We start from the raw sequence: 16,912 nt of genomic DNA on the forward strand, positions 1-16,912 counted from the left end.
AATTAGTGTGCTTCGCAAGCTATAGGCTAGGTCTTACCACACTGCGAGAAAATTGCTGACGTATCATATTGTTCCGAGTATACAAGTCACCAACACCTGCACGGGTTTACGATAGATATTTCAGCCCATACAAATCGACCTCATTTTCTACTGGATCAATCAATTGGCCACACCACCTCATTTGGATCACTCTCAGGCAGCTTAGAGTTGAAGACAGGTTTACTGAGAAAGGCTCTTACCCTAAGCTCAGATTCCACAGCTGAGGGACAGACATAGCATCTTGATCAGGGTTCCTGCATATCAAGCAGGACCGAAGGAAAAGCAACCCAGGGTTCAGATATACGTCGACTTGGCAGCTGATTGGATCAGATCCCCATGATCGGGTTGAACTATCCTATCTCAATATTTAAACAGCAGACATTCCTCACACGAGACTCACAAATCATTCCAAACTGATACAGACGCCAGGGCTATTTAAGCTGAAACCTCTGTCCCTTAACTCTTCCTTCTCCTCAACCTACATATATCCTTCTCGTAGCTTCTGCCTCTCTTCCTCCTTGACTTCAAGTACTCTACTCCGCCTCCTACCTCTCTCCTACGGTACCCTCTCATCCACAAATACTATCCACCAATCACTACCATCAACCAAGCACTACCCTCTACCAACAAACACACAACTACCCTTGACACCCCCAATCTCAATCAAACACCTACAACCAACTTAAGTACCACTCAATCTTCGCGTCACGTCCACATCACACTTTGGCCAATCAACCCTCACATCCTCCCAGAACGAACCTATAAACATGTGCACAAATTTACAAATTGCGTTCTCCTGCGGCTGTCAGAAGGAGATGGACTTTATTCAGTGTAAGGAACGCCAGGGAACGAATGTCAGGTGCAGCCCCTCCATAAAGGCGTTAGGAAAAACCTCGCCAAATTATTGCCGGCGCCACCTCGTACCTCCCGGTGCGCCGACGACCTACGTTGAGAACAAGGAAGTGCAGGAAGGCGACGAGATTATGGCTACTGAATAATGAGAAATGGTATGTATATGGCTTCCCCATTTGTATTGCTTGGCTATCATGATATGTGCTGACTTCAAGTGTGTTCTAGGAATCTCTATTGACTTGGTTTTGGTTCGTCCGTTGAGGTTTAATATTTCGGAAGGTTTGGGGAGTCCCAGGGCTATGTATAGTGCAAGGCTTTTAGTCTACTTTGGAAATTAGGAAAGAGCTATTGGAACGTTGATATGCTGCTCATTGTGATCTTTCCTCATCTAAGCATCGTATACGTATGCGCTGGAGGAACTATAGGGGAGGATAGCTTTCAGATTCCCCTCACCACCACCTTCATGATAAGTCAAACATCGTTTACGTGCTATCAATGGAATGGACTTAATTGAGCATTTAACTGAACTGGACCACGTGTCGTAGGACTATCCTCTCCTTCATTCTATCTTCTTCCTTTCCTCCTTCCTTTCCTCAAGGACCCAGACTCTGCTACATCCCCAACAGAAAGGATCAACATGAACCCCCAAAAATTACAAACTTCCACTTCTCAACATGATCCGCACGAAGATGAGATCATCGAGCTCACCACCTACCACCGCCGCGACTTCGACCTGGCAGTCATCCACATAAACCGCCGCGCCCACGAACCCGTCCGCAGCACTATAACCCAACCCCTCAAAGCACCCTCCACAAGCCTAGGCCAGCTAGATGTCCTACATCTAGAACTCATCCACGAAATCTGTCTCTACCTCGACATCGAATCCCTCATTCGATTCCGCCAAGTCAGCCGCCGCGCCCAACAAAGCGTCAGCACTAGCCGCTTCTACCGGGAGACAACAACACACGCACTCGACGCATTCTGCGCACTTTTGAGAACCAAAGTAGCAAACCAATTCACCCTTACCGAGCTGTTCACTGCGCTCTGTACGCGCGACTGTCTCCTCTGCGGCAGCTCATTCGGAGGCTTCCTCTTCCTCCCGACCCTCCTCCGCTGCTGCTTTTCATGTATCCAGAAGGATCGCCTGCCCCGGCTCGTGCCTTACGCTGATGCGAAATGGTTTATTTCGTCGAAGTGTAAGACAGCTTCGAAGACATATAGCTTACTCAAGTCTCTTCCGATTCTTCGGACCATCCCGGGAATCTACTCCATGCAGGAGGTATCGAGCAAGGGAAGGAGACAACTAGTGACTATGGACGATCTTATCCGGGTAGTTGGGTCTAAGCCTACTAGTGATGAAGAAGCTACTTGGACTGCAGCTAAATCATATTCCAACTTGCCATTCATGGCGACGACTACCTTACCTTATCTTGATCGGGCTAGTGGGCGCATCGAGCACGGTGTTTGCTGCACTGGGTGTCAGGTTTCCCTGGAAGAAGGTCTTACAAAGGGAATGCGCTTTGGGGCTGATGGCTTGGTCTTGCGTGATAGGGTTTATTCGCATGAGGGTTTGATAGAGCATTTTAGAGAGTGTCTGAAGGCGCAGGAGGTGTGGAAGTTGCGGAAAATGGGGACATCTGTTGCGAAGGTTTCGGAGTTTGTGCGCCGCAGAGGGTACTTTAAGGAGAGGGACGTCGTTATGTCGTTTGATCGGGCCAAGTGAAGGCGTAATTTATGGGTTATGGAAAATATCTTGCGCTGGTCTGTTGGGCCACTTAAATTACTACTTAAATACAGATAAGTACCGAATTAAATGATAATTACAACGACACCACGTCGCTTGCCGTTGCTTCCCCTTCTCTAGGCCGACTGTTCCGAACAGAGAACTTCGGTCTACTCCATCCCAGGCTAGCATATCAAATTGCGGAACAATCCAACTGGTGCCAGTCTGTCTAGTAAAGAGGCAGGCTGTATGCATTAAAGTCATACTGCCAGGTGTCAATCGAGGCCTGGTCGTACACACATTCCATGACCGTGCCATTGTTCTTCCACAAGGGCCGGAGGGGCCAGGCGCAGATCTGGGCATTGCTACCCTTCTCCTCGCCCGAGAGGTAAGTCGCGTTCAAGGTAACGGGCACCACTCCGTTCTCAACCCAGTCAATCATCACCGCCATGTTATCCTGGGGCCAGGGTCCCGGCTCATAGGCGTTGGTCGCGCAGTGGCTGGCGCCAGGGACCAGGTACAGGCGGTAGAAGCTAGCCATGGCGTCCGTGCTCTGGTTGTAGCTAAGATCCGGATACATGATCTTGCGGACGGACTCGTGGTAATGAACGGAGGATCCGGTCGGGATACTGGGGTCCGACTCGCCGTGGTAGTGGATGATCTTACCACCAGCCTCCTTAAAGGCGCTCAGATCGGGGTAGGTGGTCTGCAGGGAATCACCATAACGGCGCCAGCCCAGCTCCATCCAGTCGCGGAGGGTGTCGTAGGTGACGTTATCCAGGCTCGAGAGGTTATCAGCTTCGACCAGTTCCAGGAAACGGGCGACCCACTCGCCGCTGAGCGCGTCGATGTCGAGCTCATAGCTGTCGGTGTAGCTGTTGTACTGGGTCTCGGCGTCACTGAAGGCAGAGGTGATCTGGAACCAGATGTAGGCCCGCTTGCCATCTAGAGTGTGGAGACCCTTGAGCATCGTGGCGGCGGCCTCGGCGCCCTTAGCACTCACCGTGCCGTTCTGGGCTGGGGTGGTGTTGGAAACAGTCAGGCGCTTGGCTTGGGCGGATCGCTTCTTCAGATTCTCGCTGGTGGTCTCGGCGGCGCAGTAGTAAGGCTCCCCGATGGTGGAGTTGAGTTCAAAGTGCAGCTGGCAGAGGTCAGTCCGCGCGACGACGCCGTCCTTTCTACCGTCCAGCTCGTCACAGGCAGCTATCGTCAGGTTCATGATCTTCTCCAGTTCACAGGGCGGGGGATAGTAGCCGAGCGTCTGTTCAACCACGTTGGGGAAGAGGTGGTTGACCTGCTGCTGGCCGTAGCGGATCGCCGGCGCTCCGATAATAGCACCATCCCACTCCTCGGGGAACCGTTGCACCTGGCTCCAGCCCTCGCGGCCGCCTTCGGAGCAGCCCATGTAGTAGGAGTAGAGCTTGTTACTGCTCGCGGTAGTGTTGAAGAAATTCTTGGTGAAGGCCTTGCCGATAACGCTGAGTTCATGGTGAGACTGGTAGCCGAAGTTGTAGATCGCATCCCAGTTGATCGTGCCGTTAGCGCTGGGGAACACAGCGTCCAGGTCGGTTGTGAAGGCTCCGAACCCTCCATCTGTGATACCGGCGGCAGCACCGTAGAGGAGACCGGCAGGCATCAAGTCCCCCTCCAAGTTGATGGCGAAGCCACCACCGCCCGTGGACAGCCACCGATTCTGGTAGGCATCGGGGGCGGGCAGCCAGATGCCCAGCAGAATCGAGTCGTCACGGCCCGCGTGCGAGTAGGCAAAGGTTACGTTGCAATAGTCGAAGGTGCCATCCGGGTAGAAGGTCTGGTCGTTCACGGAGACGTTGTAGACGGGGCTGGCGGTCACTGAGCTGGTCTTGATCTCTAGTCCAGTAAAGGCATCCAGAGGCAGGGAGGACTGCACGTGCGAGACGGTGCAGACATCCGCAAGCGACATCGCCTGTGCGCTGGCAACAAGCCCGGCAGCAGCGATGCTGCCTGCCAGCTGAGTGGACTTCATGAAAATGAGAGAAATCGACTGCGAGTGAGTCTGTGTGATCTGTCTGTGTGATAACATCAATCATTGTAGCAAGCCGATGTTTATATACCTGTCTGAAGATATCCTCAGCATTGCACTGGCGAGTATAGAGGCTGGGCCTCATAGATTCTTTCTATCTCAATATCCGTGAGGGAGCATATCGTGCTCCTGTGATCTCGCAGTCCCGCCCAAGACTTCTCGCGGTCCCGCCGAGAACTACCTACGGTTTGGCAGGTTATATTGGTGCAGGAGAGAAACGGCCTCTCATGATTGGTCTAAGAGCCAGGTACAAGCTCACGCATGTGGTGCCACACGGTATATGTGGGTGTTCAGTAGTAGTAGTAGTAGAATCCATGTACCCGATATAGCCGGCTTTTACTAGGGCGTACGGCATTGATCCTGCATCTCGTAGGGGATGTTCAGGTCCACATGATGTCGAAGTACTCTGCAGGAGCGCGATTGGTTTTCTGGTATCAGATCAAACGAATCAATATTATCAGTTAACATGATCAAGAGCTAGCTTGACTTAAAAATCAATTATTGCTGTACGTGAAAGAGGCTTGAGAAAAGCAAGAGGGGATGAGGATTTCTATAGCCGTGGCTCCGGGCGTTCTACCATACTAGCTGGGGCTTCCAGCATTCCAGGATGATGGAAGGCGAGCTTAGACACGGATAGAAGTACGCTGGCTGCCGCTTTACCGTTGCGCGACTTGCTCAAACCTCAAGGTGAGCCTGATCACCCGTTCACTCCTGTGGGAACCTCAAGATAGGCTGACCGGAAATTCTTAACAGCGATTGGTTCTAAGGTCAGCCATTCTGGTCAGCCACTCAGAACACCGGCGCTTTGGCGGTCAGGTAGCATAGCCACAGACAATGCGAGCCATAGTTGCTGCCTAAAACGCCCCATCACGGTTCTAACCCTAACCTGATAATCCGAATTTGCGTTGCCTTTCAGCCCACACACTTTATGCCCGAAGACGCAGGGGTGCGAGAGGTTCTCGCCAACCTCGCCACCCCCAACAGTGAGAAATATCAACACTGTCACTCAATCCGGAAATCTCTCAACAAACGAAATCTGAAAACCAGACATGAGTATGTAGACGCTGACCGGAGATTACGGAGTCCATGACTTGTTGCGGTCAAAAAGAGGTCTCTTTTGTTTATGAGAATCTGCGGAAATGACAATATCCAAATACATGAATCGACTAAACTAAATACCGAAATAGGAGCTGCTTAATATTAATGCTCCAATCGCGATGTTGCAGGAATCCGGAAGGATCGCTGCATCTTGAGGGATCTGGGGTAGTTACCGGGGCTCCAGTCGACAGTACTAGGTTTCATTCACCAGCGCGGCAAGGGCATTGGAGGGTCATTGAGAAGCAAATCGTTATCGACTCCAGGCATCGCTATCTGAGGCCGAGAAGTAATGGAAGGTGGGTTCATATTCACCCTTGGCGAAGCGAGATAAGGAGCACCGTCAGCAACCCACATACTCGAGGAAATATCAGGATATCGGAAGGGTGGACTGTGATTAGACGAGGCGGGAGAGGAAGCTATTATTGGAGATGGGTGGATTGGAGGTACAATAGCTGTACTATCCAAAGACTGGGGAAGCCTAGCGCCCATACTAGTTGGTTTGGTTTGTTCTTCGTTTGACCCAGAAGTGGTGGACGAAAACGGCATGGAGGATGGCATTCTTTTCCGAGATTTGGTGGCGCGCCGAGGTTTAAGTACAGCACCGTGCTGTATGAGGTAATCCCTGATGTCTCCAGGGTCTTTTCCAATAGTTGCAAGTGGTGTCGCCCCAGAATCAGAAAGCGTGTTAACATCCGCACCCGCTTCAACAAGAGCCTTCACGACCTCGATCGATCTAGCCCAATGCTAAAATATTCAGGCCAGTTCTTAGTCTTTTATGCAATAAGACGGGCACCGTCTCGGATGTTAAAACTTACTAGCGGGGCCCACAAGAAAGGTGTTTGAATGGATGGGTTCATCCCCCGTCGAAGCAGACGTTGGACGTCATCGATATGACCACCAGCGGCAGCGATATAAAGACCATTGACGGAATTAACCGTGGTGTTCACATCGGCGCCGGCGTTGATCAGAAGCTGAGACACCGTTTCATGCTCTTCCGATATACAAATCTGAGTCCACACCGTTTGCCCGTCGCGGCGTCTGTTATTGACATTTGCTCCTCGGGCGATGAGAAATGAAACCATCGCTGGGTGATTATGAAGCACCGCTATCCCAAGGCATGTCTGTCCCTTGGAATCACGAGAATCTACATTGGGCTCATTGTCAAACAGGGCTGCTGCCGCATTGACGCAGCCTTTTGCCGATGCGATGAACCTCGCAGTACGGACGGTATCAGCATAGATATCCTGCGGTAGATTCCGTAGCTGTAGCTGAACTCGTTCAAAGTCATCCTTGTATGAGGAGTGCAGGATGTCGAATCCTAGAACCGGCAGTAGACGAGTTGTATGACGGGGATGTGATTGGAGATCCCAAGTATCCGTAATGATCCGCTCAGCAACCGAAGTATGTAGTTCAGCCAGATTTCTCCGGGAAGTAGAAACATTCATTTGGCCCCATAGAGAGAGGAAAGACCCACAGTCTTGCATGACTTCAGCAAGCAATTTAATTTCGGTCAGCTCTTCATTGTCTGTTATGTCACTTCCAAGTGATGCAGGGTGGCTCGACGATGGGGGCTCGCTTGGTCTCGCCGAAGTGTCTTGGGGCTGGCTTGAGGTCGAACCAGCAGGCGTTACGATGCTGTAGCCTTGAGGTGTTGCTGGACTTGCAGCTAGAGAATGTCACTATTTTTCGGATACCTATATCAGCTGGGTTTAGATGACTGACCTGCTGCGCGTGCTTGATCATAAGTCGACACCTGCCGCGGGATATTCTTCTGGATAGTTTTCTTATCGATCGCTTTTCCGTTCAAGAGGATCTGGGTCTTCTTCTTGGGGTTCGCATGACTGCGCTTTTCAATGCGATGGTTGGCCCAGATGTAGAAGTCGTGATTGTTGTTTTTACGTAGTTGCCATTTCTTGAAATAGCGTTTGTAGGTGTCCTTGCTATCCAACCGATCAATGTCAGGGGGTACGGCGGTGATGAAATGGGTCTGAGATAGAAGACATACCTCGCACGAATGCCAAAATTCCTTTCCATGGAGTCCATCAGCTCGTCGAGAGTTAGGTCCTCGTCGACGTAGAGCCTTTGGATGGTGTCTTTATGGTCAGACAGACTCATTTTCAGATTGCAAGAGGGATAGAAGGCTAGGATTGAAATTTAGGGTTGGATAGAAAACCCAATGGCTAACAATTTGATCAGAGAATCAGAGCCTTTTTATATTCCCGCCTGCCCCTGGTCAAGCCCCCTTGTGGTGGACTGCTGGTCAGGAACCGACAGCCTTAGCTTACTCGGGCTGTATACTTCACGGCATGCATCGAGGTGGGCCGCACTTCTAGTCTGCACCAATCATAGTTCTTCCTTGGGCAAATGCTCACTCAGCCACCACATGCTGTGTCCTGCCAATTGGCTCAAGCCAGAAGTGCGACTCCATTTTCGACGGATCTTGGTCCAGGGCTGATGGGACCTTCGTTTCCTCTGGATTTGAGATCAATACACGGTTTTCGCGGCTTCTGTAGAGTCTGTAGAATCCTTCATGATAAAAGGCGTCAACCCCAATGCATCTGTTTTTTTCCCATCTTCAACATCGAAACTGACGCTTCTAACAAGAATGTCCTTATCAGCGGAAGCAATTATAGGCCTACTCGCTTTATTGGTCGCCTGCGTTCCTGGGGTGTGTTGCATAATCCGACACTTCCGACACCAAAGACTGCCAAGTAAACATCTAACCCGCTCAACTCCCATCTTTATACAGCTAACTAACCCCCAGCTGTTGACTCCCTCTAGACCAGAACCGTCATGACAACCCCGAAACTCACCAAAGCAATCCTCCTACCCTCCGTCCCAGTGAATCTACTCCTCCGGCTCAATCGGTAACCAATCGATCATTCCATCGGCAATCGAACCGTACCTCTCAGCCGAATCTTGTCGAGCTTCTGCACACTTTTCTCTCCCAAAACCGCACCCCCAATCACGATCTAGAATCCGGGATCCTGTTATACGCCCGCGTAAGATGCCTTAACACAAACGCTTGATGGTTATTCGACTGACTGGGTTTCCAAATGACCCCAGACCACCTTCAACCCAGATCGGCTTGAACATATGGAGCCGTTGATGGGGACTAGTACCGCGACTGGCGGTGCCGAACATACAAACCAGCACGAGCAAGTCTAAAGTGCCTGGGAGAACGGACGCCAAACTCTTAACGCACCACAGTGATCATTACAACTATCGCACCCCTCATCAGCGGATACTCCGAGCTCCACTGTGGCCCTTCTTCCTACCACTGGTCAACAATGGGTCAATTGTCAAGCCTGACACATCTTTCTTGTCTAAACCTTTTACGAAGCTGTGGTGGCATATACTATTATCGGCGATGTGTATATATGTACTTGGCAGGGACAGTAATTCTAATATAGTATAGAACAGTTTCTCCAATACCAGCAGTCCAGATTCAGTCTGAGTTTCATAATTCAAATCGCGTATTCCTTTTTGGCTATGGTATCGGAACAATGAAGTCGATTGTGGCTCTGATGCAAATCCTGGTCTTCTCGCCGTCAAGACTACCACGACTGGAGATTCATAGAAATGGGACCTTGGGGGCCTTGGGGAACAGGGTGCCCTGGGGGATAGTTTGCCCATCAACACAGGGATATTTTAGAAGGCGTTAACCTCTTCGTTGTTAGCATAGAGTTAAGAGTCGCCGCGTTGATTAGGGCAAAAATCTCCACCGCATCGCTTCAAATTCGGGCTTCAGGGTCCTGACCCCGTAAGAACTACTTCTGTCACAGCGAATGATGTTCTTCCAAGGACTACAATGCTTAAGGCACTACTAGATTCAATGAATCACAAAAAAAATGAGGATCAAAAACATACAACAGAAGGGATTCGCTGGTGGTCACCCACCCAACTACTAACCTCCCGGCGTGTGGCTTAAGTACGGCTGAGCGGACGGGAAGCCCTGTTTTCCACACCCTGTGGTCGTATGTACCAGTTATCTCTATGACTAGAATCATATAGTGAATATTATTGGAGTCCATGTCGGGCTCCAGGGTCAATGTCGTGTTCGAGCTGACTTAATTGGCTGAGCAGGGGCGTTTACAGTAAAGAATTCGCAGCCGTAGCGATGGCTTGCGGGTTTGGTATTTTGAAACAGTTGGTTAGCGCTTACATATTACCTACTTAGAGGTTCACTTGAGTTGAACGAACTCTAAAGCGTATTTGAATTAAAGTCTGTACTAAAGACATCCGGTAAGTAAGGAGTAACCTGATACGTTTCACTGAGGTATCTTAAATCCTCCAGGAACCATAATTTGGAAGATTCCCGCCGGATCAACCTCGCGGCTGATGCGTTGCAACCGCTTAATGCTTTCAGTGCCATAACTAGCGATCGGATCCTGCCATTTCGCTGCATAATTCAGATAGATAAAAGGGTGATGTGCATTCAATGCACGCGCATCGGCTTCAATGCCTGAAAAAAGCGCTTTGGCGGCTTGCTCCACCCGGGTATCATCAGCCGCGTTATCCCAAGTGGCGCTCAGTAAGGTCACCATCAGTGATCGCTCGTGGCGTTCGGATGATGACAGCCCCATAGCATTATGACCGGGGGGTGCCCGTGCATAGATAGCCGGAGGTAGTGGCTCGAGGGAGATTGACCATACGATGCCTGGGACTTCTTGTACAGATGTCAGGCTGGTGTTCCACCTGAGGTAGGTTGCATTTAACATAGGAAGGGTCACGTCATGCGTTGCGACTACACTCAGTTGTCTTTTTGACTGTCATTAGCTCTATAAGATTAGATGAAGAAAGATCCTCTTACCGCTTCCCGCTCTGTGAAAACGAACCTTGCTCGATGGCCACCTCATGCATGGGTGCCACGCGCACTGTGCTGAACAACTGGGGGATGTCGAAGAGCGCTTTATACACAGGTGGCGGTGACAGCTTCCTGTCATCTTCTGGCTCCAGCTCCCCCGTATACACTACACTGTTCACGATAGCTGCCCCCTGGCCTCCAGCGAATCCAAAACTTGTGATCAACGAAGCATACTCGTCGTAGCTGCTTGGATCAGCTTTGGGGTCAGCCAGCTCAGCGAAGGCGCGTAATTGGGCGTCAATAGTCTCAGTGCTGTGGTAGATGGACCCTCCGTATATAGGGCCCTGCGGGAAAGTCCGCAGATTGAAACCTGTGACAACCCCAAAGTTGGTACCGCCCCCGCGTAGAGCTGCCAGCCACTCCGGATGTTGTGCCTCATCCAAATATACAATCGTCCCGTTAGCTAAGACAACCTCTGCACCGACCAAGCTGTCGCACGTCCACCCGTACCGCGGTGAGAAGTACGAGATGCCGCCTCCAAGCGTCAGTCCGCCAACCCCAACCTGTGCAGCGCGTCCTCCTGCCACCGAGAGGCCCAACGGATCGAGCAGTGCATAGACTTCGCCCCATGTGGCACCTGCTCCGACAAAGACGGTGTGCTGTGGCTCCTTCTCCTGTGCATCCTCATCTTCCTTATATTCGGTTGGAGCTTCCTGCACCTCAATGGTGTTGAGAGCGCGCATATCTATTGTGACGCCATGTTCGCTGTTAGACGCGCCTTCGAAGGAATAGTGACCGCCAGATCGAATCGCAAACTGGCAGCCTGCTTTCTGGTAATCAGGTACACCAGACGAGATTGCTAATATGCTGGTGATGACAATGGATACGTCATCGGCTGAGTCTGGAAAAACCACGCACGAAGGCTGAAGCTCGCTATTCTGCTGGGCAAAGTACGATCCCTGGGACGCTTCATAAGCAGCAGTGTCGGGAAAGGAAACTTTGTCCTGCCCTAACATTGTAGCCAGGGCAAGGCACTGTGCACACAGCGGGGTTAGTATTTCTTACTCTGCAGAGGCTATGATCGCACGTACACAAGCACCCGGGAAATCGCAAGCCGTAGTAACATTGCTGCCAACGAGCGGGACCTGCTCCATAATTAGGGACAAATGCAAACAGAAAGACGCTGTAGATTGATCGGTAGTCGAGAATAAAAGATGGAAGGGAATACACTATGGAAGGAGTCGCTGCAGGACTTTAATAGGCGGGGTGAGTGTCGTACGCGGTGGTCATGAGGCTAGAGACTTAGCGGCATTCACCCCTGCCACTTGTAGACAAGGATTACTTTTCCCAGAGGTAACTGGAGATTCCCGCTCTTCCAGCCTTGCCATGGCAATCTTTCTCATTGACCCGGATCAGGTTCTTTCCGGACAGCATAATAAGTGCGGTTGTATTTATTACCACCAGGCTTTCCTAGTTGTTCATACCTGAGTCGGATAGTGCTGATATGTAGAGTGGGTAATACAGAGGGGTCTACCTGGAGATAATAGAGACTATAGTGTATACCAGCTCGTTAGTCTAATCATGTTTGCGTTGAATGAATCATCAAATCATATCCTCCCTGGAGAACACATCGTTTGTGTGGCTTATTATGACACACACACACACACACACACACACACACACACACACACACACACACACTGCTTGGAAATCCAAGGGAGAACTGTAGAGTCTCAATGACAGGATTACGACATGAATCTTCGGCCGGAGTTGCCAATGATAACTTTAGCCTCATGGTAGACAGGGTCAGCATTGTGGTTAGAATCGCTCGGTCTTTATCCGTGAATTTTTTGAGATGACAACGATGCCCCTTTAGTCAGAGTTATCCATTTTTGCAATTCCAGTGCTACAGAACTATTCATTGTTCACGTAGCCCAAGTCGGACGAAGCAGACGAGAATTTATTCATTTGCGCCTAGCCAACATCACCACGTGGTAATACACCCCAAATCGGGGCTCCGGTCGGATTAGATTAGACGGACGGGACAAATTGTCGCCTCAGCAAAGTGAAATCGGTAGTTACATCAGACCGACCATCAAATAGTAACCGAAATGAGCGAGTCATTGTCAAGCCCGGTATCACTGTGAACTGGGAAATGAGTGTCACTCTCATCTCCCGTTTCTGTTTATGGCAGTGGGTCTGCCCCGCCGGTAGTGCCTTCTTTGATTGGTTGGGAAAAGCTTGTCTTTTATTGGTGCCTGATCTCCCGCCTGATGTAGCCTTGCTGCCTGGATGCTGCTTTCCTTCTTTCTATCAGCTGCGATTTCACTTAGATTCAATCAACGCTTCGAGAACAGATATGAGTGGCATATTCGACGATCTCAAATATTTGTTGATAGCACAAATCACCTACTTGGACTACAATCATGGTCCTGGTACGAACATCGGGTGCATTTCAAGCATGATCATGGCTGGGTTGTACTGTTGTTTTCTTCCATGAACCACGAATCTCATATCAAAACTCCCGACTGAAGGCCACTGCTACGATATATGTGAATAGTTATTTTCCAACAGCCTCTGACACTTCCCATTGACATCTCGTTGTCACCTGTCCAAGGCGGTAGTGAACTGCCCGTCGTTTGGCAAGGCGGACAGAACCCAGCCGCACCGCTCAACACGGCAAGAGGGGCGTCAGCAAACTGAGAGTCAGCCATAATAGCCCCCATCGAAGGATTGAAGCTGCTGCTTCGAATTGCATTCTGAAACAGACGAAACATGAAGCCCCCAAGCATAAGCAGTTTTGACAGCGGCCATATGCCAAGCAGATGCATACCAATCGTCCCCAGTCAGTACATAGGTCAACTCCCGGCCCCAAACGGCAACCTATCCACGAATTAATCTCCCTTCGCCGCAAGCGGCCCCCACCAGGCCATCTATCTCAGGGAAATGAAACCCTCGTATTTATTGGCCCCCCACCAGGAATCTCCCGAACCAGACACTCGCCTTTTCTCAGTAACCCGTGCCCTGCGCGGTGGACACTCTTGCCCGCTGATCACCGGATACAGTGGTTCTTAGCTACCGCTGCGATGGAGACAGTAAATGTCTTGAACCAATCAGAGCAAAGTCATGTCAGACTGTCTTAGACTCTGGTTAGATCTACAGGGTCTGGGCTTTGCCTTGTGATGTGTGAATTGTACAATTTGCTTAGGGGGGAGGCAAGAGACTCGTCATTGTGCTTGAAGAATTTCTGTCAACATTCACACTCAGTCTGTAAGTCCTCAATAAAGGCACCGATAAACTACTGCAAGGAAGATTTCAGTAGTAACTGTGTAGGTTCTGTCTCCCATCAGGCAACCCAACCCAATTCAAACTTAGCTAAAAATAGACTCCACCCAATCCGGCCACGACTCTCAAAAGTCAAGACAAGACACCGCTCCAGACTAACTTATCTGACCCGACGCCCCCATTTCTCAATACAGACTGGCTGCTTAGATTGGCAGATCAGCAGCTTATCATTCTACCCTCAGTGTTGGTTGGATGTCCGGTCGATACTACAACAGGGTACAGCCGCAACGTGACTGCTGCTGTGTTACATGCGGATGTCACCGGCTGCCTGTCCTACCACTTATAACTGCTTTGACATACATTAGAAATGTTGAATTTAGGGAAATAGAAATCCTTTGTTTCTTTCGTGTTCACATTCCAATATCTAGCAAATACATCACAACTAGTGAATACCAAGACTTCCATCCGGACATGGTATTCATCAGCAGAAAAAGTAAAACTACACTATCCCCACTAGTCCGAGCCTGCTTTCCAGCCCCCAAACACAACCAACCTGCACAGCAAAACGCCCATCATTCTTTTACTTGAAAGAGAAAAAGCTTGCAACAGGGTTCTGGGCAACGCGGTGAACTCAACAATCACATCGACTCTGGAACCCTAAGTCAGAGCGGGAAGCCAATCGGCTGCCATCGCCCCATCTCAGCGGAGAGGGTCCGGAGGGTCCATCCGTGGCGTCTGTAGGTCCATCTGACTGGCCATGTTTAGTCGGGGACAGGGCTAATTCTCCTTTCTTAGAATGCAGCTGAACGCCTTTAAGACGGGCGTGGACCCTGCAGATTTCAGGTGTAACTCACCTAGTCATTCATTATTTCTTCATTCTTTCCATCAATACAGTACACTAGATTTCCGATATTGTTTTGTGCAGATTTCCTACTTGGTTTATTAACTACTACATTCATTCATTCATTCATTGGACGGCTATCCTGCGATGCATCAATAGACATTTACCACGATCACGACCAACCACTACCACAACCACAACTAAACTAAACAACATCATAATGTCCACCATGTTAACCCGACCTACGGCCATCCTCATCTTCTCCCTCGTCTTCCTAAACCTCTACCTCTTCCACCGACTCATCCGCCAACCCGTCGTACCACTCTCATCCACCATCGTACCAACCCCAAGTCCAGCGGCAGCAGAGATACAAGAAATACACCTACCACCACAACAACCACCCCCAATAACCACCACCACCGAAGACCCAACAACCCTATTCCCAACCACCACCCTCGCAACAATCACCACCCACACCACCACATCCACATCCACATCCACAACAACCCACCCTCCCAAAACCCACACGCACACCCACCCCCAACCAACCAGCCACTCCATCCCCCACAAACTGTGGCAAAAAACCGGCACAAAAGGCCTCACCACGCAAGCCGAATCCTGGATCTCAACCTGGACAACCCTAAACCCACACCTACGGCACGAAATCCTCACCGAAACATCCAGCCTCGCGTACGTGGAAACGAACTTCCGCCCCATCTGGCCCGAAATCGCCGACCTATACACCTCCCTCTCGGTGCCCATCCTCCGCGCCGACCTCCTGAGACTCCTAATCCTCTACATCGACGGCGGGATCTGGTCCGACCTGGACGTATCCTGCGAAGTGCCTATATCGCAATGGCCGATCCCGCCGACGGCGAACGTGGTCGTGGGGATCGAGTTCGACGGATGGCAGTTCGCGTCGTGGACGGTGATGTCTACACCCGGGAATGGACATATATATCATGCGATTGAGTATGTAGCGGGAAGGTTGGAGGGGCTTGCGAGGGAGAATAATGTCACTGTGGGCGAGGTGACGATGGAGATGATTCCGGATGTGGTGGATGTGACGGGGCCGCAGGCTATTACTGTTGCGTTATTGGAGACGATTAGTGAGGAGGTGGGACGCGGGGTGGGTAAGGAGGAGATTGAGGGGATTGGGGAAGGCGGGGTGTTGCTCGGGGATGTGCTTGTGTTGCCGCAGGCGAGCTTTGCGGCGTTGCAGGGCGGGATGCCGCAGGGGCAGGGGGAGTATTTTGTTAGTCATCATTATGCGGGGAGTTGGAAGAATGAGGTTGGTGGGGAGGAGGGGGTTAAAGAGGATGATGAGGAGGAGCAGGATGGGGAGGAGGAGGTGGTGATTGTTGTGGAGGACGGAGATGAAGGTGCGGATGGGGAGGGTGATGGGGGGAAGGAGGAAGGGAGTGAGTGATTAGGGTTGGTAGGAGTTAGGATGATGTATATAGTATTGTACGCTTTTTGTATATAGTTAGGGTATGGTATTCTATGCTGTGCATAATGAGTATTATTGTGTTGGACTGTAGATGGGTATGGATTGTGATATTGATGCATGCTGTTTAGCACAGCTAGTAGGGCAATGTTCATGTCTCACACGTGGCACTCCTTACTGTCACTTATGCAAGTCACCTGTTTGTCAAATGACTATGCAGTACATTCTAACACTATAAGAGGGTCTAAAATATACATGAAGAAGGGCATAAACTCGGCAGCTCACTCGTCTGCTGTTGCCAACATCATACCCAGGGTTATTATGGCTGATGTATCGGTCTCTATAGTAATCACATCTTCGATGATAGGAATCTCATGCTGATATAGCAGTGAAGGCGGAAATATTGTAAATACTCTTACAATGTAGTTCAAGGCTAGTCTTATAATATCCTCTGAAGATCTACAAATAGCTCATACATATGTCCAATTTTTATACGAAGTAAGAACCGCTGAACCCTAGTATACCAGTATAACAGTACTCATCTCGGGTCATATAATATACTATTACGGCCCCCAGTCAAGTCTTCCCAGCTAGCCATCCAATACCCCATCGTATGCCAATTGCTTGGACAAAATACCGAGACTATCTACATCTAAATTAAGCATATCACCCCTAAAACATATGAAAAGCAGATACATGGTATATAGTAATTCATCCACCCAACCGAATCACGGCATATACCCCTCCTACGAAATCCT

General features: G+C 50.2%; 6 protein-coding genes across 6 annotated transcripts; 2 read left to right on the forward strand and 4 right to left on the reverse strand.

The window, feature by feature from the left end:
• Window positions 1-806: 806 nt before the first annotated feature.
• BO79DRAFT_144160 (F-box protein) lies at window positions 807-2,614 on the forward strand (the record flags this gene model as incomplete). The annotated part of the gene is made up of 2 exons (XM_025678369.1): window positions 807-870; window positions 1,632-2,614. 2 exons carry the CDS (start codon window positions 807-809, stop codon window positions 2,612-2,614), a joined length of 1,047 nt encoding a protein of 348 aa, XP_025540937.1.
• A 112-nt stretch (window positions 2,615-2,726) lies between these two features.
• BO79DRAFT_208414 (tannase and feruloyl esterase) lies at window positions 2,727-4,814 on the reverse strand. The gene has a single exon (XM_025682390.1). It carries the CDS (start codon window positions 4,617-4,619, stop codon window positions 2,844-2,846), a length of 1,776 nt encoding a protein of 591 aa, XP_025540938.1. The 5' UTR covers window positions 4,620-4,814; the 3' UTR covers window positions 2,727-2,843.
• A 1,606-nt stretch (window positions 4,815-6,420) lies between these two features.
• Window positions 6,421-7,927, reverse strand: BO79DRAFT_262609 (ankyrin). The gene is made up of 3 exons (XM_025686604.1): window positions 7,780-7,927; window positions 7,497-7,714; window positions 6,421-7,440 (listed from the first exon to the last, which is right to left on the reverse strand). Exons 1-3 carry the CDS (start codon window positions 7,887-7,889, stop codon window positions 6,548-6,550), a joined length of 1,221 nt encoding a protein of 406 aa, XP_025540939.1. The 5' UTR covers window positions 7,890-7,927; the 3' UTR covers window positions 6,421-6,547.
• Window positions 7,928-9,976: 2,049 nt separating this feature from the next.
• Window positions 9,977-11,777, reverse strand: BO79DRAFT_170708 (FAD-binding oxidoreductase). Its single transcript, XM_025679539.1, has 3 exons — window positions 11,673-11,777; window positions 10,588-11,615; window positions 9,977-10,535 (listed from the first exon to the last, which is right to left on the reverse strand). Exons 1-3 carry the CDS (start codon window positions 11,733-11,735, stop codon window positions 10,046-10,048), a joined length of 1,581 nt encoding a protein of 526 aa, XP_025540940.1. The 5' UTR covers window positions 11,736-11,777; the 3' UTR covers window positions 9,977-10,045.
• Window positions 11,778-12,749: 972 nt separating this feature from the next.
• On the reverse strand, window positions 12,750-12,914 carry BO79DRAFT_144508 (uncharacterized protein; the record flags this gene model as incomplete). The annotated part of the gene is made up of 1 exon (XM_025678386.1): window positions 12,750-12,914. A coding segment is annotated over one exon (165 nt), but the record flags the coding sequence as incomplete, so codon positions are not given.
• Window positions 12,915-14,720: 1,806 nt separating this feature from the next.
• Window positions 14,721-16,535, forward strand: BO79DRAFT_262617 (glycosyltransferase family 32 protein; the record flags this gene model as incomplete). The annotated part of the gene is made up of 4 exons (XM_025686605.1): window positions 14,721-16,128; window positions 16,194-16,234; window positions 16,298-16,357; window positions 16,419-16,535. The coding sequence occupies exons 1-4, from the start codon at window positions 14,928-14,930 to the stop codon at window positions 16,533-16,535; spliced, it is 1,419 nt and encodes a 472-aa protein (XP_025540942.1). The 5' UTR covers window positions 14,721-14,927.
• Between the last annotated feature and the right edge of the window lie 377 nt (window positions 16,536-16,912).

Source organism: Aspergillus costaricaensis (genome assembly GCF_003184835.1).
Source record: "Aspergillus costaricaensis CBS 115574 unplaced genomic scaffold BO79scaffold_11, whole genome shotgun sequence".
Lineage (NCBI taxonomy): Eukaryota > Fungi > Ascomycota > Eurotiomycetes > Eurotiales > Aspergillaceae > Aspergillus > Aspergillus costaricensis.